The 23,458-nt window shown below is 44.7% G+C and overlaps 1 protein-coding gene across 7 annotated transcripts in view; it reads left to right on the forward strand.

Annotated features, from left to right (window-relative positions):
• LOC142489263 (amine oxidase [flavin-containing] B-like) overlaps positions 1-23,458 on the forward strand; it is a 221,312-nt gene that overhangs the window by 107,709 nt on the left and 90,145 nt on the right. For all 7 annotated transcript variants that reach the window (XM_075589730.1, XM_075589725.1, XM_075589723.1 and 4 more), the window contains 4 exons: positions 1,250-1,391; positions 4,222-4,371; positions 4,844-5,003; positions 20,400-20,496. In XM_075589730.1, the coding sequence (XP_075445845.1) occupies positions 1,250-1,391; positions 4,222-4,371; positions 4,844-5,003; positions 20,400-20,496 (549 nt within the window). The remainder of the gene's footprint in view (positions 1-1,249; positions 1,392-4,221; positions 4,372-4,843; positions 5,004-20,399; positions 20,497-23,458) is intronic.

Here is a 23,458-nt window from a genome sequence, read left to right on the forward strand (position 1 = left end):
ACACATATACATACAATCACACACACATATATACATATAAAAATCAGATCGGTGGCTTGCGGGGGGGGGGGGGGCGTGCCTGGGATGCGGGGGGGGTTGCTGAATGGCCCGGTCCCTGCATTGGGGAGGTCAGTGCTGCCGGTGCCTGTGCCACGTGGGGGCGGGGGAGAGCTGGTGTGCTGCGGAGGGGGGAGGGCTGCAGTGCTGCTGGGAGAGACAGATGTCTCCGTTGCTGCTCCTCCAGTGCGCGCGCCGGGCCTCCCTCTTGCTTACTTCCGGCGCTGCCAGCAATGTGACCCGGCGCCGGGTGCAGAGGTTTTTGTTCCCCACTGCTGGCGGCCTTGATCGCGGCACCACTCTAGCCAAGCCACGGCGCACCAGGGCGCCGCGGCACACAGTTTGGGAACTACTGCGTTAACTCCTTTTCACTTAATGCAATGGTTAGTATCACATTACACCAGGATAACGCTGAGGTACTTTTAAATAAAACAATGTTATTTAAGTCTTAACATTACTCCCATCCAGTTCCTGAAACAGGGGCATGGATTATGACATTAACCTTAACAGAGCTTAGAGCGTATGGGATGACTATCATTTAGGTTATAATGAGCTAATTTGCATGTTATTTCTGTTACAAATAATACTATGCTTTTTAAATGAGCAAAACGTCACATTATTCGCTTTAGTGAATACTGCTTTACGATTAACGGCTGTTAATGTAGGTTAATACCACGTTAAATAGGCTAACAGAGCTTAGTGAACCTAGCACATTGTCTCGAGAGAGATTCCCTTTTTGACATACTGTAAGTTAATTTGATCACACTTTCTATCCTTAATAAACTACAGAGACAATTTCTACATTTTGAAAAAAGAGAAATCAGTTTTTTTAAACTGTTACATTTTATCACTCTAACTTCAGAATCAAAAGTTATGTCCATGGCAAAAATGGGGTGAAAAAAAGCATTGTTTCATTATGCCCAAGGAGAGAATATATTGTGGGTCATGTATCAAAGCATCCTAGCTGCAACACTGGAGAAAGAAAACTGCACCAAATGTATCAAAGCAAAAGATTCCATTGTTTCCTATGAGACTTCCAGATTTGAAGCCAGGAGACTGATGCAGGACCCCTTTTTCTGTACTAATAAATAGTGTTAATATACTGTCTTAGCATACATGTCTGTAAAGAGTTTTACATTGTCAGTAGTTGTTCATATTTGTCTATATTAAAATAAGTTTTATCTTTTAACAGTTCAGCTAAACGGTTTGCTGTTCTTTTTGTGAATTTGGTTGTAACCGCAGAGACTCATCAAGTTTCCACACTTTGGTTCCTATGGTATATAAAGCTCTGTGGGGGAACAACCCGGGTTTTTTCAACAGACAATGGAGGGCAGGTATAGGAACTAATATTTCTGTTTTTTCTTTCTAGTATCTTATTGATGAAAGTAGTTGTACAGAATCCTAATAGAGGAGAATGATTGTTTAAAGCTGCAAAACGTGAAAAATCACATATTTTTTTTAAATAAATAATTTCTGTAGTATTAGATAATACTGTCTGCCTTTTTTTTACTCATAATGCCATTATTAATGATTTTTGTAATGTATTGATCATTCTTTGGTTGCTACAGCAACCATTTAGAAAGTCACATCCACTTCCTCTTTTGAAACAAACTCTGACACACATCTATTTTAGCTTTGTGTAACGCTTGACTGCCCACAGACCTGACCAGTCCCCAGTACTGAGGTGGGTAAGGGTATAACACGCACCCACAGCAGTGAGGGCGTGCCCGGAGTGTGGTAAGATGCGTTGCCGGGTCTGGTGAGAAAAGGGTTAGCCAGATACTTGCCGCGTCCGGGGCACCAGAGGTCCGAAGGTATAGATCCGAAAGCCGTAGGCCAAGGGCAGGAGAGAGCAGCGTAGTGAGGTCCAAAGCCGAGTCCAGGGGGTAGCGAGGTACACGAAGTCTAACGAGAGCCGAGATCAAATCCAAGGGTATCAAACGAGGGCAGGGACTGGAGCGTGAGCTGCAAAACACAAGAGAGCCAGGCATAGACCTCCGTACTACTAGAGCCACAACAAAACTATGCAGAGCGAGGAAGGAGAGGGCAGACAGGAACTATATATGTAGGAGAACCAATGGGAGCAAGAGGTGGAGCGGGGGCTTGACTGAGCGGAGCCAGGGATAGGCTTAGATGCCTAGTGTGATGTTCACCAGTGGGAATAGCCTCCAGCTGATGGGAGGTGGAGCCCAGGCTGCAGGAGTAGTGTAGAAGAGAATGGCTGCGCGCGCCCTGTAACAGTTCTGCGTGCGCGCCCCGGCAGCATGTGGGCGTCGTCGTGCGCCGCGGAGGACAGGAGCGGCGCCAGACCGGAGCGGGTAAGGAGGCAACGGGGAGGGGGCCTGGGCCGCACGGTGTTGCTGGGATCCGGGGTGACGGGGACCCGCTGTAAGGCGCGTGTCCCCCGATCCCTTACACTTTGCCCTTTGTGTATACTGTATATACTGTGTATATTGTGTATATTGTGTATACTGTGTATACAGTGTATACTGTGTGTATTGTGTATACTGTGTATACTGTATATTGATTTATATAGCAAAAACAATGTTTGTAGCACTTGAAAAACCATAGGGAATCATGACACAATTTGACAGCTTCATCGAGGTCCAGTGCAGAGTATTGTACTCAATCCAGCATTGACTACCATTGATTTGCATGACAGTTAATGAGGAATCTGGGCGCATAGCTGATTAATGAATTCCTGCTAATGTGGCAAAAATTGTGCAATTGTGTGTGGGGGGGGGGGGGGAACCTGCACCATACTGCTGCGGCCGAGTTTATTCGAGCATTTGCCCATTCTCGGCCGCAGCAGTAACCTGGCGCGCGCCGGAGGGTGCCGGGCGCGCGCCGAAGCAGCGGAAGAGCGCCCTCCGATCGGGGCGCTCTCCCTCCTGCTGCCGGGTCCGCCGGGTCCCCCGGAACCCCCTGCCGCCGTCCCCCACATCGCGGGACACCAGCGCTCCCTCGGGGAGCCCTGGACGCGCGTGCAGGGGGCGCTGGCACCCGATGACGCGTGACCGCGCATCGGTGATGCGCGGCACGCTGAGGGAGTGCGGCTCGCAAGCCGGGACATTTCCCGGCTTGCGGAATGAGCCGCATTAGGATAAAGTGTGTCGGTAGTGTATGTATCAAAGTTAAAAAACCTCACTGGAATGAAAAGGTTTTTCTTGTTACTACTGTACTTCCTGTGCAGAAACAACAACAATGACAAGATCATAGTTACATAGTAGATGAGGTTGAAAAAAGACGTACGTCCATCAAGTTCAATGTGTGCTAAATTTAGACAACAGATACTTTATTCTATATCTATACTTACTTATTGATCCAGAGGAAGGCAAACAAAAAACCCCATTAAGGGGAAAAATTAATTCCTTCCTGACTCCAAGAATTGGCAATCGGATTAATCCCTGGATCAACATCCTTCCCATGTATACTTATTTGGTATATCCCTGTATACCTTTCCCATCTAAAAAGATGTCCAACCTTTTTTTGAACAAATCTATTGTATCTGCCATCACAGTCTCCATGGGTAATGAATTCCACATTTTAACTGCCCTTACTGTAAAGAACCCTTTCCTTTGTTGCTGGTGAAATTTCCTTTCCTCCAACCTTAAGGGATGGCCCCGAGTGCTTTGTACTGCCCGTGGGATGAATAGTTCTTTTGAAAGCTCCTTGTATTGTCCCTGAATATATTTGTATATAGTTATCATATCCCCTCTTAGACGCCTCTTTTCCCAGATCCTATTGATTTCCACCACCTTTACATTGATACATACTGTAAACCCCAATAAAGACATCAAACATGAAAGCCTACAACATATCAAAGTCTTCCAGCTTCAAATGTGTCTGGTGTAAGACACTTACTTACATGTAATACTAGCACACAATGCGTTTCATCATTCCAATATACCCTCTCCCCCCAACTGTTTTATTTAGGAAGAAACAAGTAGGAAAATTAAATATATAATAAAAGGTTAACAAATAAATCAGCGGAAGCAAGATAGAATAGTAATGCTTTATTTTATGAGAATGCGATGTGATGTCAGAACAGAAATTATGGAATAATTAGAATAAAGGGAAATAAGTACAAATATATTTTAATATGTATTTATATATTTTTGGAAAACATAGCAAATTCTAGTTGTTTGCTGTTTTTGTTTTTAGGAAAGGAAATTTGTTGGAGGGTCTGGTCAAATAAGTGAGAAGATAATGGAACGTCTGCAAGGTCGAGTGAAATTACAAAGACCAGTTGTCAGACTTGACCAGTCAGGTGATAATGTTATTGTGGAAACCTTAAACCATGAAATATATGAGGTAAGTGAAAAACACAAAATTTGTGCTAGCCTTCATTCATAAAAGAGAACTATAACTGAATGTGCATGATGATATTAAAATACAATTTTTGTGTTGGCATTAGAGGGGGTCATAAATATAATGGACCATATGTATTTAGTGGCACAAGCACTGGAACACACTTTACGGCCCTGTTCAAGTGAATGAGTCATTATGTCTTTCAGCACTGTAAAATATCTTATGGCAAATCACCCCTTACTAAATCTGCCCATAATCCCCATAATATGTTCCTAGCCTGGAACAGGAAAAAGGAATGAGACTATTACATACTGTACATTTCAGTTTCGGCTTATCCTGCATGGCGATAACTTGCATAGTACATTGCTATAGTTAATTTATATTATTTTTATACACAGGGTATATTGTACAGTACATACCAGTACCTTGTTTTTTTCTTTTGTGTTCAGAGAATATAAATGTATTTTATTTACAGGGCAAGTATGTTATTAGTGCCATACCACCAGTTCTAACTACAAAGATCCATTTTTACCCTGACCTGCCAGCAATAAGAAATCAGTTAATCCATCGACTTCCAATGGGGTCTGTTATTAAATGCATGATGTACTACAATGAAGCTTTTTGGAGAAAAATGGGTAAGTACCGGTAGTTCATAAAACCAAGTGTTAAATATTGTTGCCCCTCTTAGTTTCCTTATATTCTGTAACATTCTTAACACTGAGCGTGCCCATAAGACATTCCCTGAAGTCATGAGGGGCTGGGCAAGCATGCAAGGGGCTCAAAGAATGTCATGCTATTAATACTAGTTTTCAATGGGGAAATAACGTCTGTGATTGCAATGGAAGCCCTCCAACTTGTTCATGTTACTGATGGCAGTCACAACCCTGTGATCGCTATCACAAGCAATCACATAGTTGCAGTTCCGGGAAACAGAAGTTCCATCGGTCTTCAGGCAGACTAACAGTTAATAAAGTAGTTCACAAAAGATCAGGATTTAGTAAATAGTGTGTGAATAAGTTATTATGGTTAGATTACTCATTTGCATGCTAGTTTGCATATGCCACATGAAAATTATTACTGATCTTGCCATGGTAAAAAGTCCCTTATAACTGCTTTGCCATCCTGTGCGAACCATCCTTAATGTTGGCTGAAGTTAACGTATACACAATTGCTTTAAGACTCGTCTTTCTTCGTGTCTTTAATATCTTTATGTTTTCTTCTTTTCTTGTTAATGGTACCCATCCTCACACGTCCTCTCCCTGCCACCAACTGAGATACTATGTGAGGGCATGGACCTTTTACTATGTGTTTTGGGGTCACGTGGAAAATGAATCAATCATATTACTTGCATTGCCACGAATTTGCCACACTTCTTAATGAGGTCAGACGTCTGGGAATACTTTTTTCCATGTAACATACAAGACTGGGTACGATTCCAGCACCGGTATTTGCGGGTCTTATGCTGGCTGCAAGTAATTGCCTGCAGGCATTTGAAGAAGGCGATAAAAAATGATGACATGTTTTGAGGAATACTCTTCGCATCAATGTGGTGTAGAGGAGAGAATTAACACATTTAATTGAAGCACATGAGAAACATCTGCATGGCATCCCTAAAGTTAAGCTGGCAAATATATTTTATTTGCTAGATTCCGTATGTCAACAACATTACCTTCTACCAGGAAATCAACTGCCTGAATCTATACAAGAAGGGAAAATAAGTCTTTATGGTCCCAGAAATCCTTGGCATGGAAATTGTGCCAAGATTCCTTTTAGAAGAGAGACTGATAGTTGTACACATGTTCAACCCCTATAATATCAGATTGATTTGTTCCTGAAACTTTACTGTACAGAGGTGATCTTGAAATGACAAACCCATGTAAGAGCTGCAATGGCAAGTGAAAATGTTGGTATAGTAAGACATCCTCAGAAAATGTCAGCATCTGAGGAAACAAGGGTTTTCTTTCATACCCCAGGCAAACAACTTTCTGCCATGAATGCTTTAAGTATGGCCATACAAAATAAGAATGTGTAACAATATCCTATTGTTGTAATTCTGTCAAATTAGATGAAAATGCATACTGATTGTGATCTCCCTAAAACATGTGACCTCTGTTGGGAAAGGGGACATTTCTACAGGCAGTACCCAAAAGGGCCAACCGAAGTTGTGTAGATACAATTAGAATCAGCAGCCTGCAGACACAGTGAGACACTACCAATGAGGTGCAAGATGATGCTAAGAAAGTTCTTGAGAAGGAGGGGACATAGAAGAGGGGAAGGGGGGGGGGGGTTACCAAATTTCTCATGGCACAGAGAGAGGAGGCGATGATGGAGTGCTGGTCCCAGGAGATGGATGTGAAGTCAAGTGGTACTGAGGAAATAAACTTTGAAGACATGGAAAAATGCTCCGCTAAAGAGAAAAGTGAAGGAGAAAGTATCCTGTGTTCAAACATCTACAGTGTGTTTGACATTTTGGGTTGAATAAGCGAGTACAAAGAGTCTATTGGGCTTATTCACTAAACTTCGATACGTGCATTAATGCACTATAAATGCCCTTTCAGTGAGATATTGCATATTTAGCTACTCACAAAGCTTCGATAGCAGGGCAATAACGTACTAAAATGTATTTTTACTGCGCTATAAAACTCTGTGCAGTAGCTGAAAAAATGCCCAAACTCACAGTTTTTGCCAGCAACTGCTATTCACTAAACTCTGTAGTGTTATAGTAGCACTCTGTAGCATATAGTACTATAAAAACGTGCATTCTTTTCTTGCCAGCTAAAGGGTGGTGAGATCAGAATTGCGATATGCATAAAAAAAGGGTTGGCCTGTACCAACAACACCACACCGGAATGGGTAAAAGTACTATTAGCCAAAGATAGCCAATAGCGCTTTTCCCCCATTCAAAAATCATTACAGTGCAATACACTAAAAATCAATAAATTCCCCCCTCTCCGTCCCCCTCCTCCCCCCCCCCAGCCCCAATACACACTGTAATGGGCAAAATTCCTATTATCCAGATCTGGATAATAGCGCTTTTGCCCATTAAAAATAAAAAATTAGCCAGCATAAAGTAAATTAAAGTTGGACTTACCCCTGCCAGGACGAAGGCCATCCTCATCCTCATCATAATCCTCTGAGGTCAGCAACATTACAATAAAAAATAAAAAAAACTACTGGCCACTAACCCCTTAATTACCTTAGCTTTTAGTAATCGCTATAGTAATTAAGGGGTTAACCCACTAACCACTGGGAGGCCTAACCACTCTCCTCGGGGCAACTACCCCCATTCCCACCCCTCTACCCATTGATTGTCACAGTGGTAAACCATGCCCCAAATATGGGCATTGATTGCCACAATGACAATGAATGGGCAAGCTAAAAAAAAAAAGTGGCACAAAATACAACAAATATTTAAATAAATACAAGCATTTCACAATAAAGCCATTGATTGTAACTGTGATAAACCATACCCACAATTTTGGCATGGATTGCCACAATGACAATAGATGTGCAACCTTTAAAAAACACATTAACAACATAATACATTACAATGAAATTTAAAGAAACATTTGCCAGAAATGCATTGATTGTCACTGAAAGGGGCACAGATAAACACATTGATAGTCAATGGACTTCCTAAAAAATACACAATTAAATAATATACAATCAATGTTTTTCTTACCTTTGCCCATCATTCGTGCCCTCCCCGGCGCGCTTCCTACCTGCCTAGACCTGCGATCAGGCCTCCTGCCTCTTCTGCCTCCTGCAGCACATCCCACGTACCGGCAAATGCCAGCATCCTTCTAGGGGTGTGCGTGCGGACCGTACTCTGCACTAAATGCCGTTCCTGCTGGTCCCGCCTTCAGGCTTTGCTTGTGCAGTGATGTAATCGCCGTGCAGCACGCACCCGATATGCACGGCACCCGCGCACAGAAGCTTCCCTGCTCCTCTGTCTAAAGGGATACACCTGTGATGTCTCCCTCAGCCAACCACAGCCAGACATACTCCCAAGTATGCTCCCAGCTCATTGGACTGTTCTGCCTTATATGCTCAGCCTGCCCTCTGGCACATTGGCTGAGCATAACCTTGTTTATGTACGCTGTGTTCACTGCAGTCCTGCTTCCTGCCTGAGCCCTGCCTGTCTTGTCCTATGTTGCCTGACCTTGCTTATTTTTTGGATTCCGCACTTCTCCACTCCTGACCCGGCTTACCAACAATGATCTGTACCTCTCTGCTTCTGACCCCGGCTTACCCACGACGATCCGCACCTCTCCAGACCCAACCTTGGCAAAAGTACCTGCAATGATCCGTACCTCTCCAATTCAGACCTTGGCAAGTATCACTGACCATCCTGGCCTCTCTACCCCGACCCGGCCACCTCGGCCTCGCAGTCACGCCTTGTTTGTGGTGAGCACATTGTTACACCATGATCATCTGTTATTTGAAGAGACGTCTCTAAGTTCTTTCCTTTTATTTCTTCTTTCTTTCTTTCCTTATTTCTTCTTTCTTTTCCTCTGTATTCTCTACTGTATAATCCAAAGGGGCCCCATTGTCTTTTTGGCCTCAAATGAGATGGGACAAGCCTTATATAAGGCCTGTGATGTCACATTTGAGTGTCAAATGGTACACCACCAATCCAATTGGTTGGTGTACCATGTGACAGGTTCCATTTTTTTACGGATGTGATGTCAACAAAAAGGGAGGGAAGCCAGCCAATCAGGTAGTATTGGCTTCCCTCCCTTTAAGATGATGTCACTTCAGCAAGGCATCACTTCAGGAAAGGAATCACATGGTATATCTACCAATCCGATTGCTTGGTGAACCATGTGTTGCTGCCATTTTGTTTTTTCCTGATCTGACGTCATCTTAAAGGGAGGGAATCATATACTACCTGATTGGGTGGCTTCCCTCCTTTTTTGATGAAGTCACATCCATTAAAAAAAAGACCTGTTACATGGTACACCAACAAATCTAATTGGGGGTGTACCATTTGACACTCAAATGTGACATCACTGGCCTTATATAAGGCCTTTCACATCTAATTTGACTGCAGAAAAGCATTGGGATAACATCTTCGGACCCTTTTGGATTATAAAGCAGAGAAGACAGAAAGAAAGAAGAAAGATGAAAAGAAGGAAAGAACTTACCAGAGACGTCTCTTCAATCAAAATATGATCGTGGATTTCTTCGCATCAGCTGTTGAGGAGCTTTGCATCGTGGGTCAAGATATGATGCCGGAGTAGGACGGGGGTGAAGACAGCAAAGGTAAGAAACGCATTTAATTGTGTATTTTTTTTTGGTTGTCCATTGACTGCCAATGTGTTTATCTATGCCCCTTTCTGGGTATAGATAAGCACAGTGGGGCCTATTTACAAAGCGGTGATAAGTGGTTTAATGGGCGATAAATGCTTTTATAGCGCAATACTGCCTGATCTGCTTTTCACAAAGCAGTGATAACACTGCAGTATTGCACTATAATGGTTTTTTGATGCCCATTAACAGCCACAGGCAAAAAAGTCATTCAATAGGCCAAAAAAAGGCAAAAAGCTATTTTTTCCCAGTAATGGCTATTCACAAAGCAGTGATAAACTTATAGACCTATAAAATCTCTCAATATTTTAGCACCAGCTAAAGGCTTGTGCTAAAAAGATTGAGAGATGCATAAAAGCTTTTTTTTTCTGCACAGGATTGATACCGCAAGCTATCTGGGACCCGCCGGGACTACCCGAGGACCCCCAGAACCCAGCAGGAACCACCTGAGGACCCCGGACACCTGTGGGGCCACCGGACACCCGCAGGAACCACCCGGAGACCCCTGCTGGCCTCTGATATCAATCTTGTGCAGAAAAAAAATACTTTTACAGTATATGTGTTAGGGGGACGAGGGGTTGTTGGGGGTATATGGGGTGGGTTGTGTATTGGTGGGTAGTAGATATTGTAATGTTTATTGGGGGCAGAGAAGGTGAGTGAAGGGGGTACTTGGCCCAGGGTGTGTCAACTACCTTTATGGTAATGAAGGGGTTAACTCATCGTGCAACCTTCCCGGTAGGCCTAACCCCCCACCCTGGGCCAAGTACCCCCTTCACTCACCCCCTCTGCTCCCAATAAACCTGCTATTGTGAAGCTGCTTTAATGTAATTTTTAATACTATATAGTAGTAGGGGGTCAACTCATCGTGCAACCTTCCCAGTAGGCATAACCCCCCACCCTGGGCCAAGTACCCCCTTCACTCACCCCCTCTGCTCCCAATAAACCTGCTATTGTGAAGCTGCTTTAATGTAATTTTTAATACTATATAGTAGTAGGGGGTCTCCTGAACTGAACCGCTTTGATTTCTGCCTCAGTGACCCCCTGCTTCCCGAGTTACAGGAGGCCCTGGTATGGGTACGGGGTGCCGGTATCGCCGCCATGTTTAAATTCTCCACATCACGTGACCGTAGGATTTAAATACAGGAGGAGATACCGGCACCTCATACAGGGGCCTTTAGCTCGGGAAGCAGGGCTGCCTGAGGCTGAAATCAATGCGGTTCATCTCAGGAGACCACCTGCTTCTGCACACAATTAGTAAAAATGTCATTAAAGCAGCTTCATTACCATAGCGGATGGCCGCTATGGTAACACATTTTGTTCTTAGTTTATTTGGGTTTGGATACTAGTGTGTGGGAGCAGGGGGTGTTCGGAGGTGAACCGCCTTGATTTCAGCCTCAGGGACCGCCTACTTCCCATGATACAGGCCCCGTCATGGGGTGTCGGTATCCCAGTGCAGGATTTAAATCCCACGGTCACGTGACGGGGGAGATTTAAAAGCACATGGAATACTGGCACCCCATACCAGGGGGGCCTGTATCACGGGAAGTAGGGGGTCCCTGAGGCTATAATCAATGTGGCTCAGCTCAGGAGCCCCCCTGCTCCCACACACTATTATCAAAATCAATAGGTTTACTGCACGAATGCCTGTAAGAGCCATGCATGGAGATGCAGTGTCTCCATGCAGCTCTTCCAGGCTGCAATTTTTTCAATCAGTTGCTGCTGGCTAGGCTATATCACTGATAAAAAAAGGGTCAGCCGATTTCTTTTTTTGCCCTTAAAAAATGGTCTTCATTCTTAGTTAATACCATTTTTGCCCTCATGTTTTAGTGCGCGATAAATCAATGCAAAGTTGGCAGACAATGCACTGATTTTATCACCGCTTTGTGAATAGGCCCAAGTGACAATCAATGCATTTTTAGTCAAATTTTTGTTTTTATTTCTTTGTAATTGTAGACGGACATTCACAGAGGTACACAATTGGAGACTTTATAAGGTGAAATTATAACAAGGCTTTATTGTGCCTTTTCCTTAACATCAGGAAACCATCCAAACAAGGGGGAAACACAGCTTCTATTCACTTGGGAGTGGTTCTAGTGAAATAATATGCAATTCACACCTCCCTTAGTTAAGCATGTCTCCAAGCCCCAAACACATAGCATGAAATGAATAGATATAAAAAGTCTTGTAATAAAGTCTTATCTGTTAGCTGCTGTAGAGTAAGCTTCTCTGCTCTCCTGGAACCGCACCCGTGTGTGCACAGAAAATGTCAGCATCCAGGTTTAGAAGTCTTATTTGTCAGCTCCAGAGATCTGTGTTCTCTTGGTCAGTCTCTCCTGGGAGACTCAAGAACCTCTGCTCTGTCTCCAAAGTTTAGCTCACATGTGAGCTAAGGAGTCACTTCCTGTCTCAACAGACAGGCTTTTGTAAGCAATCTAAATCAGGCAGGTGGTGTTTATTAATTGACTACCAGCATTTAACCACCACACTGCTAGATTAAAGGCACATTACTTGAACAGGGATTACTCCCCTGTTACAGTAATGTATTGTATTTTTTATGGGGTTTTTTTTGTAGTTTTGTTTTGTTAGGTTGCCCATTCATTGTCATTGTGGTAACCATGCCCATATTGGGGGCTTGGTTTACCTCTGTGACAATCAATGGGTAGAGGGCGTGGGGGTAGTTGCCCCAGAGAGGGTAGTTAGGACTCCCAGGTGGGTAGCAGGGGAGGGGGTTAATTCCTTAATCACAATATCGATTACTAACCGCTAAGCTGATTAAAGGGTTAGTGGCCAGTAGTTTGTTTTTTATTGTAGTGTTGCTGCCCAAGGAGGATGAGGAGGACATGGAGGTAGACGAGGACAGCCTTCATCCTGGCAGGGGTAAGTACAACTTTAATTTACTTTATGCTGGCTGAGTAATGTTTCATTTTTAATGGGCAAATAGGCTATTATCAAGATCTGAATAATAGTAATTTTGCCCATTATTGTACTTTATGTGATGGGGGAGGGGTTGTTGGGGAAAGATGGGGTGGGTAGTAGGTTGTTGTATTTTAATGTTTATTGGGGGTAGACTGGGTGGGTGAATGAGGGTACTTGGCCGAGGGTGGGTGGTTAGGCCTACTGGGTGGGTAGCAGGAGGGGTTAACCCCTCCATTACCATAGCGGTGACCCCCATTCACCCAACCCCTCTACCCCCAATATACCAGGTACTCTGGCTTAACCCCTTCCTTGCCTTACCGGCTAGCCACTAAGGTAATGAAGCGGTTTTAATGTAAATTTTATTAATAGAGTATTGTAGCAGGAAATCTCCCCAGTTGAACCACACACCCAATTTCAGCCTTGGGGAAACCCCTGCTTTCTGAGATATAGGCCGAGATACAGGACCATATCTCCCTGCATTCTTTAAATCTCCTGTATATCGTGACCAGGACATTTAAATGCACAGAAGATACCGGCACCCCATACCGGGGCCTGTAACTCTGGAAGCAGGGGGTCCTAACTCTGGAAGCAGGGGGTCCCAAGGCTGAAATTAATGCGGTTCAGCTCTGGAGACCCCCTGCTACAATACTGTTATGAGAATATACATTAAAACTGCACGATCGCCTGTAAGAGCTGTGCACAGAGATGCAGCTCTCTCCGTGCAGCTCTTCCAGACAGCAGTTTAAGCAAACACAAGTGTGATAAGTCTTGAGGAAAAAAACAAAATAAAGTTGTGTGAACTTGCATGTTTTTAACGAACTTTTTAAAAAATGGTGATTTTTCATAGTGAATACTGTTTTGACACATACGTTTTATAATGCAGTAAGAAAATGCAAAGTCGCTCGGCAATGCAATGAACTTATTGTAGTTTAGTGAATAGGCCCCAATGAGCCCATGTCAAATATTTGAGATTTTCACAAGCCCTGAGACTCTGGATTTATTATAGACTCTGAGACACTATCTTCACCGCCGGTCATAAGCAACCTAGGACATCAAGTGGTCTTAGATTTGAATAAGGCGATGGGGTTTATACAAAAATTAATGTAGATGGTTTTTCAGGTGTCCTCTGTAAGTATAAAATCAGCTGCATGACGAGCTACAATATTGTACCATGTGGGGGTATGGGCGCTAAATTATATTTCTTTAATGTATTTGCATCACCCCAATAGGAAAGAAAGGGCATGCTTTAAACTATTTAAGCCAGGGAGGCAACCTATGAATGTAGTAGGGGATTTCAATTATATTTTGTTTAAAGAAGATTTATGCATGCATATCTTTATTTGCATAGAGCCAACCATGTACATAACGCTTTACAGTAGTAATATATGTGACATAATATACAGTATGTCATAAGGAGATGTAAAACCGGTTCATCTGCGCCTGGCCAGAATCTTGTTCTGTTCACATGGAAATGCATAGGATGCATTACTGCAAATGTCCTCCAGGCTGGAGATGCAGTAACAACTACAACTCCCATATATCTTGCAGCCTAGAACTCGCCTTCTTTCTGCTCTAAGTCTTATTTAAAGTCCAGGAACTTCCTCAGTTCTTTGTGTTGCATCTCTGCTCGCAGCTTAAATGCACATTCCTGTTTCTTTTCCTACTGGACTTTGCATTGGCTTAGACTTAAGTTATACTGCTGCCTCCCATGAATGTCCCGAGATTGTTTTGTCTCTGCTCTGATTAGACCCCTTTTTTCATCAATCTTCCTCCCTGAGACTGTCACCCCCAGCGTTCTCGGAGCTTGCAACGTCATTTTTTGCTCCCAAAGGAAAATGGATCTTCAAAAGTTCACAGTTAATCTTCAGGAACTGGCAGATGCAGTACAAGCCTTGCGGATTGAGTTTGGTGCCCTGTGTACTGACATGCGTACCTCCAGTCTTCTCTGCATCCAGTTATCCCAGCTCCAGTCGCTACTGTGGCATCAGCAAAAAATACCATGCAGAAATGTTACTTGGCATTGGGTCTGCTCTTACCTGTAAGATTCAACAGGACCCCTATAAAGTGCCACATTTTTGTTTACGCAATGCCAGGTACAATTTCTATTTAAGCCTTTAACTTAGTAATAAAATTGCCTTTATTATTGGAAACCTTACAGTCGATGGATACATTTAGATCAGACTAGCAAGCATAAAATGTTGCTACCTCATTAGTTGAAAAAATGAATCTCTTACAAAAAAAAGTACATTTACAAAAAACAATATAATCAAGCAAATAACTTCATAAAAAGTTTTAAAATAAGAGCTACCGAGTCACCACTCTGATCTCCACAGCAACACTAGTGTTTCAGGGCTTCCTTTCTCTTTCCTCAGGCTTCACCACTTACATTGGATGCTATGCTCTGGGCTTAGCCACTATTATTCACAAACAGTCCCTTTCTTAACAATCATAGAGACAAAGAATTAAGGGGGACTATTGCAGGGTACATGCAACCACACACGTGGGTTCTCTTGATAAGGCTTCTTTATTGAGCCTTAAAAACATACAGCACACAAAACAAAATAGCTTCTCTTCAGCATACAAAAACAAAATAGCTTCTCTTCAGCAGACAAAAACAAAATAGCTTCTCTTCAGCATAGAAAACAAGGCAGCTTCTCTTCAGCATGCAGGACACAGACAGTTCATCACACATGTACTTTGAAAAACAGACCTTATAGCAGTAATCTCTGGTATTTCAGTCCTGTCTCCTGACCAGCTAGCCTGCATGTGTGTACAGCCTGGGGGTTTTAAAACACACCTTGATTATGCAGCTGGGGTCAGACTAATTAAGCAGCCCTTCTCAACTGAAATTTAACCTCGTCACTTCTGTACTGCAAGCCTAAACATAGGTTTGCCAGGTATATGGCTGGTGACGTTCATTCACCCTGTCACAGGGACCTTTGAAGGAAAGACGCAAGCTCAAAGCAGATAGAATGCCTTGTTAAACATGAAACAAGGCTCTAGGAATCTCATCACTTATCAATATGTGTCAAGTTCCAAAACCTTACAGCCAGTAATGATTGGACGGATGGTATCCTGTCCGCATTGTTTTGTCAGGGATTAAAAGACAAATTAAAGGTGGAATTAACTCTTGTGATTCCTTCCACTTTAACTAGCCTTATATTGTAGATTTAGCTTTGCAAACAGACCAACGGCTATCTGAACGGCGAGCTGGACACAGATGGACTAGTGTAGAACCTTGAAAAACATTTTCAGGTACGGACCTCAATTTGTCCCAGGAAGAGACCCCTGATCCCATGCAGATCGGAATGTTCCAAAGCCCTGTAACACCTGTGGAGAGGAACCGACATCACCAATCCAAATTGTGCTTCTATTTTGGGCTAGTAGGACATTTTCTCAACATTTGTCCAACTCGCCCATTACGGGAAAAGTATTTTGCCTGACAATAAAGTGTTTTTTTTTTTTTTTTTTTAATCAAGCAAAGGAATAGACTAAAGTTAGGGTGACCAGATTTTGAAAATGAAAAACCGGGACACATTTTTTTTTTTTACATAACAGTTTATTTATTGTAGTACACTTATACTTTACTACCATTAGTCCTTGTTACATAGTTACGTGTGTGTGTGTGTGTGTGTGTGTCGGATGACCTCACAAATCGAACAAAAAAAAGCCAGATGTGAATGATTCTGAACCCATTAACCAGTGTCACGACGCCCCCTCTTCACAATTTCTAAAGCAGCAATCCCGCCTGGGATCTTACCTGATCCGCAGTTCCTCAAGGTACTATACTGGAGGGGAGGTGTTCCCTACCTGTCTTCCGATGTCTCCCGCGTGAAACTTGAGTCTGATCTGGAAGAAAGCAGGGTAGGTTACTTCGGTGTAGGTATACGGCAGTTAAGATAAGACATAGAGGGTGAGGGAGACAGGAAGGGTGAGGGAGACAGGGAGGGAGAGGGAGACAGGGAGGGAGAGGGAGACAGAGGGAGAGGGAGTCAGAAAGGGAGGGAGTCAGGGAGGGAGAGGGAGATTGGGAGGGAGGGAGAGAGAGACAGGGAGGCAGGGAGAGAGAGACAGGGAGGTATGGAGAGAGAGAGAGAAGAAGGGAGACAGGGAGGGAGGGAGAGAGAGAGAGGGAGGGAGACAGGGAGGGAGAGAGAGAGGGAGGGAGACATGGAGGGAGAGAGAGAGAGGGAGGGAGACAGAGAGGGAGGGAGACAGAGAGGGAGGGAGAGAGAAAGGGAGGGAGACAGGGAGGGAGACAGGGAGAGAGAGGGAGAGAGACAGAGAGGGAGGGAGGGAGACAGGGAGGGAGGGAAGGAGAGAGAGAGGGAGGGAGAGGGAGGGAGAGAGAGAGAGAGGGAGGGGGAGAGAGAGGGAGGGAGAGAGACAGGGAGGGAGGGAGACGGAGAGAGAGGGAGAGGGAGGGAGACAGGGAGGGAGACAGGGAGGGAGAGTGAGAAAGGGAGGGAGACAGGGAGGGAGAGAGAGACAGGGAGGGAGAGAGAGGGAGAGAGACAGTGAGGTTGAGAGAGGGAGGGAGACAGGGAGGGAGAGAGAGGGAGGGAGACAGGGAGGGAGAGACAGGGAGGGAGAGAGAGGGAGGGAGACAGGGAGGGAGAGAGGGGGAGGGAGAGACAGGGAGGGAGACAGGGAGGGAGAGAGAGGGAGGGAGACAGAGAGGGAGGGAGGGAGACTGGGAGACAGAGGGGGAGACAGAGGGGGAGACAGGGAGGGTGAGGGAGACAGAGAGGGTGAGGGAGGGTGAGGGAAAGAAATGGAGGGAGAGAGAGGGAGACAGAGAGGGAGACAGAGATGTTGAGGTAGGGAGGGAGAGAGAGGGAGACAGAGAGGGTGAGGGAGGGAGGGAGAGGGAGACAGAGAAGGAGGGAGAGGGAGACCGAGAGGGTGAGGGAGAGAGAGGGAGACAGAGAGGGTGAGGGAGGGTGAGGGAGACAGAGAGGGTGAGAGAGGGTGAGGCAGAGAGGGTGAGGGAGGGAGAGAGAGGGAGACAGAGAGGGTGAGGGAGGGAGAGAGAGGGAGACAGAGAGGGAGGGAGAAGGAGACATAGAGGGTGAGGGAGGGAGAGGGAGACAGAGAGGGTGAGGGAGGGAGACAGGGAGGATGAGGGAGACAGGGAGGGTGAGGGAGACAGGGAGGGAGAGGGTGACAGGGAGGGAGAGGGAGAGGGGAGACACTGACACACACACCGATACACACTGACACACACACCAATACACACTGACACACACACCCACTGACACATTACACCCACTGACACACACACCCACTGACACACACACACACTGATACACACAAACACACTGATACACACACACACACACACACACACACACACACTGACACACACACACACACACACACACACACACACACACACACACACACACTGATACACACACACACTGATACACACACACACATTGATACACACCCACTGATACACACACACACACACACACACACACCCACACCCACCCACTGATACACACACACCCACACACACCCACTGATACACACACACACATCCACTGATACCCACACACACACTGATACACACACACACACTGATACACACTGATACACACACACTGATACACACACACACTGATACACACACACATACACACACACTGATACATACACACTGATACATACACACTGATACACACACACACACACACACACACACACACACACACACACACACACACACACACACACACACTGATACACACACACACACACACACACACACACACACACACACACACACACACACACACACACACACACACACACACACACACACACACACACTGATACACACACACACACACACTGATACACACACACACACACGCTGATACACACACACCTATACACACACACTGACACACACACACACACTGATACACCCCGCCAGCCCCTGCAACGCCCGCCAGCGACGGAAGTCACTGCTCGCCGAGCCCGTGGACCGAACAGGGGGAGAACCCGCCTGCCAGACCTGGCTCCGCTCTCTCCCAACTATCGGGGATAAGGCCGCGCGCCTGGGCAGAAGCAGGGAGTTCCCCAACAGCAACCCCACACTGTCCCCATGCGCACGGGAGGGAGGGAAAGTGCGCACGCCTCCAGCCATCCCCGCTCCCGCCAACCCTACCTACCTACCTCGAGCAGCAGCAGCCACAGGGAATGGAGACAGAGGGGTGAAAAGCGCCAAACAGCCAACGGCTGTCCCCGCTCCCACCTCCCTGCCCGCTCGGGCCGCGGGGATCGGGGGAGGAAGCGGAGAAAGCCCCGCCCCCGGAATCCTCCAGCCAATCACCTGCAGCCCGGCATATTAGAAGCCAACCCCCTGAAATTCAAAAAAATACTCACTGTCAGGGCTGCCGCATCCTCGCCACCACCGCGCACCGTGCACCGCCACCGCATCTACAGTGCAAAACAAACAGGACCAGGGAGAAAAACCGTGAAATTGCCGGGACGGACTGGCAGCCGGGACAGCACAGAACAAAACGGTACTGTCCCGGCAAAACCGGGACGCCTGGTCACCCTAACTAAAGTGGCAGTTACCGCCATATCGTGTGCAATGTCCCACTTCAAAGCTTTATGACTCCTAGCCACAGTATCCACAATCAGACCTCTCTCTTGTCACCCTTTTTTTTTTCTGCACACACCAACATCCAAGACTCAAAAGCAGCATGTCACAACTCCTTTTTATACCTCTGTTTTAGCACAATTTTAAAGATTCTTTCTGACTTTCTGTAACTTGGTTATGCTGTTGATTCACTAATTTGTTTATAACCCCTTTTGAGTATTGTCAAAATGATTTGCAAGAAATTGTTTTTGAAAATAAATATGATAACTGATAACATGTTTGTAACTGCAATACTGATCTCTAGTCACTGCCTCAGACTCAGGCGCCATGGGCATCTCCCCCCTCACCCCCCCCACCCCCACGTGTCTATCTCTAGAAATAGCCCCTTTTTTACTGTAACGATTAGCAAAGCATTGTTATGCATTGCCTTTTTATCTTCCATTGTCTTTAAATGGGATAGTTACTGTAGTATAGTGTAGGGTGGTTATGTGTTATTTCACCCGTTTATTACCTGAAGGGCTTCCTTTGCTATGCTTTGCATCAGCCTATGGTAGACATCTATTTATTTGCACTTACATTTTTAGCATTACTTATGAAATTGGAATAGTGACTAATCACGTTTCTCCTGCTTTACTGTCAAAATGTCATATGGACACGATTTGAATAATGCATTGCTATCATGCATATATCATTTAGTGAATCTGGCGTTAAATCAGAAAAAAATATTCTACACTATTTCTTTTTCATAATACAGAATATTATATTATAACAGATAGAATATTATTAACAGATGTAACAAGGTTTAGAGAATATAGGCCAAGTTCATGTAGTATTGAGTCCAGATTGTTACACGCACTCAGAAGAGAGGTTAGATACTCCCATGTGAAAGAATGTGGAATGTCTAAAAAGATTATGCTGCCTGTTTATTTTCACTTTCTGTTACTCAGAGTTTAACAGCAAAACAATAGCCAACAATTTAGGAACAGCATCTTTTCCAGAAATCTTAGGAACAGACACTATATCTAAATATCTTTATTAACAAAGCTTAATTCTGGAATTTGTTTTAAATATAATAATAACAGTCCTAGTTATATTGTGAAAAATTAAAGTATTGTTAGTAAAATAATTCAATAATTGTAAACATGTTTATCTCTATCTTGTTTTACCACTTTACCACTTTTCTCCAAAGATTATTGTGGATCTATGATCATTGAAGAAGACGATGCTCCAGTTGGATTCACTTTAGATGACACTAAACCTGATGGCAGTGCACCTGCCATTATAGGGTAAGGAGTCATAGCATAGCCATTAAATTCACACATAGTCGAGAGGGGCTATGTGTAAAGCATTGCAATAAGTGAATTTGTCTCAAAAAGACACAGAAGAATAGAAAGTGTGTTGCACGGTGTGTGGGTGTCAACTTTTTTTTTCACAAATAAATGAAACGCAGGGGGTAGGGATAGAGGCGAAATTTGGATGTTGTCTGTAACGCAAATATTTAAGTTATGTGTGTAACACCCCTTCCCTACTGCCTAGGGAAACTGCAGGCATTATGTACTGTGGTGCTACCTGATTGGCTTATAGGGGGCTGAAGCCTCCGCTCCTGGGGAGCCTGTATTGTATTGTATTGTATGTCTTTATTTATATAGCGCCATTAACGTACATAGCGCTTCACAGTAGTAATACACGTGGTAATCAATCAAATAAATAACAGATAATATAAATAACAGATCATGGGAATAAGTGCTTCAGACATAAAAGTAACATTAAGGAAGAGGAGTCCCTGCTCCGAGGAGCTTACAGTCTAATTGGTGGGTAGGGAGAACGTACAGAGACAGTAGGAGGGAGTTCTGGTAAGTGCATCTGCAGGGGGCTAAGCTTTATATCATGTGCCCAGTATTATCCACAGTGCTATTCATATGCTTGTTTAAGCAAGTGTGCCTTAAGGTGGGTCTTAAAGGTGGATAGAGTGGGTGCTAATCGGATATTGAGGGGAAGGGCATTGCAGAGGTGCGGGCAGTCAGTGAAAAATGTTTAAGGCGGGAGAGGGCTTTAGGTACAAAGAGGGTAGAAAGAAGACATCCTTGAGAAGAACGCAAGAGTCGGGATGGTGTATAACGAGAAACTAGGGCTGAGATGTAAGGCGGGGCAGAAGAGTGTAAAGCTTTAAAAGTGAGGAGGAGAATTGAGTGTGAGATGCGGGATTTGATCGGAAGCCAGGGGAGGAATTTCAGGAGGTGAGACACAGAGACAGATTTAGGAAAGAGCAGAGGAATTCTGGCAGCAGCGTTTAGGATAGATTGTAGGAGAGACAGGTGAGAGGCAGGAAGGCCAGACAGCAGGAGGTTACAGTGATCAAGACGGGAGAGGATGAGGGCCTGAGTCAGAGTTTTAGCAGTCGAGCAACAGAGGAACGGGCGTATCTTAGTGATATTGCAGAGTTAAAAGCGATAGGTTTTGAATGTGAGAGGAGAATGTGAGAGAGTCCAGTGTGACCCCTAAGCAGCGTGCTTGGGCTACTGGGTGAATGATCGTACTTCCAACAGTAATGTGGAAGAAGGTAGTAGGGCCAGATTTGGGAGGAAGTATGAGGAGTTCTGTTTTTGCCATGTTGAGTTGAAGGCGATGGAGGGCCATCCAGGATGATATAGCAGAGAGACATTCAGAAACTTTGGTTTGTACAGCAGGTGTAAGGTCAGGTGTTGAAAAGTAAATTTGTGTGTCGTCAGCGTAGAGGTGATATTTAAACCCACGAGACGTTATTAGGTCACTGTAACAGGGGACTTGTCCCTGTTCAAAAATGTGCCTCTAATCCAACAGTGTGGTGGTTAACTGCTGGTAGTCAATTAACCAACACCACCTGGCTGATTAGAGGTTTGTTAGAAAAGCCTGCCTTTGAGACAGGAAGAGAGATTCCTGAGTCTCACAATTGGGGGGACTGACCAGAGGAACGGCTGTCTTGAGCTGCAGAAGGACTGAGCTGTATGCTGATAGCAAGACAAGGGGACCAGACCTCAAAACCTGGACAGACATTGCTGTAGCACACAAAGGTGCTTACCCAAGAGAGCTGAGAGGACTTCCCCTACAGCTTCAGGAGACAGATAAGACTTTCTTTTGGAACTGTTATATATCTGTATATATGTTTATATTTTGGGGCTGGTAAATAGCTTAGCTAACCAATCCAGTCAGAGAGGGCTGAGCTACATGTGTAGATAGTCTCCAAAGCGGACATAGGTTTTTGTTTGCCTTATTTTCATATGTTTTGCTGTGTTAAAGGGACAGGCGCAATAAAGCCTAATTTTAATTTCACCTTAAAAACAGTCTCCATTGCGTACCTCTGAACACGTCTCTTACAGTAACCTAGAGAGAGTGTGTACAGAGAAAAGAGAAGAGTTCCCAGGACAGAGCTCTGGGGTACCCCCACAGAGAGATCAATAGAGGAGGAGGTGGTGTTAGCAGAAGAGACACTGAAAGTACGATGGGAGAGGTAAGAGGAGATCCAGGATAGAGCTTTGTTCCAAATACCAAGAGTATGGAGAATGTGAAGGAGAAGAGGGTGGCCCACGGTGTCAAATGCTGCATAGAGGTCGAGTAATATGAGCAGAGTGTAATGACCTCTGTCTTTGGCAGCATGGAGGTCATCATTTATTTTAGTGAGGGCTGTTTCCGTGGAGTGAGCAGTAAGGAAGCCAGATTGTAAAGAGTCTAGGAGAGAATAGGTGTTGAGAAAATGAAGCAAGCGAGAGAATACAAGACGTTCAAGGAGTTTAGAGGCAAAAGGCAGGAGGGAGACAGGTCGATAGTTAGACGGACAGGTAGGGTCAAGCTTGCTGTTTTTGAGTAATGGTATAACTGTTGCATGTTTGAAGGAGGAGGGAAAAGTACCAGAGTAGAGGGAGGAGTTAAAAATGTGTGTGATGGTAGGGATTATAGTGGGACCAAGAGGTTTTAGGAGATGTGAGGGAATGGGGTCAAGAGGGCAAGTGGTAGAGGAAGAAGAGGAAATCAACAGTGATACATCCTCCTCTGAGACTGTGGAAAAAGAGTCAAGGAAGGCAGGAGGAGAGTTAGGAAGAGGGGTAGGATGGGAGGAAGAAACAGACGGGATGTTCTGACGTATGGATTCCACCTTTTCCTTAAAATAGTCAGCAAAGTCCTGAGCGGAGATGGAGGAAGAAGAGGCAGCTGAGGGTGGTTTGAGTAGAGCATCAAAGACAGAGAAGAGTCGGCGTGGGTTAGACTTGTGCG

This window comes from Ascaphus truei, chromosome 3, assembly GCF_040206685.1.
Source record: "Ascaphus truei isolate aAscTru1 chromosome 3, aAscTru1.hap1, whole genome shotgun sequence".
Lineage (NCBI taxonomy): Eukaryota > Metazoa > Chordata > Amphibia > Anura > Ascaphidae > Ascaphus > Ascaphus truei.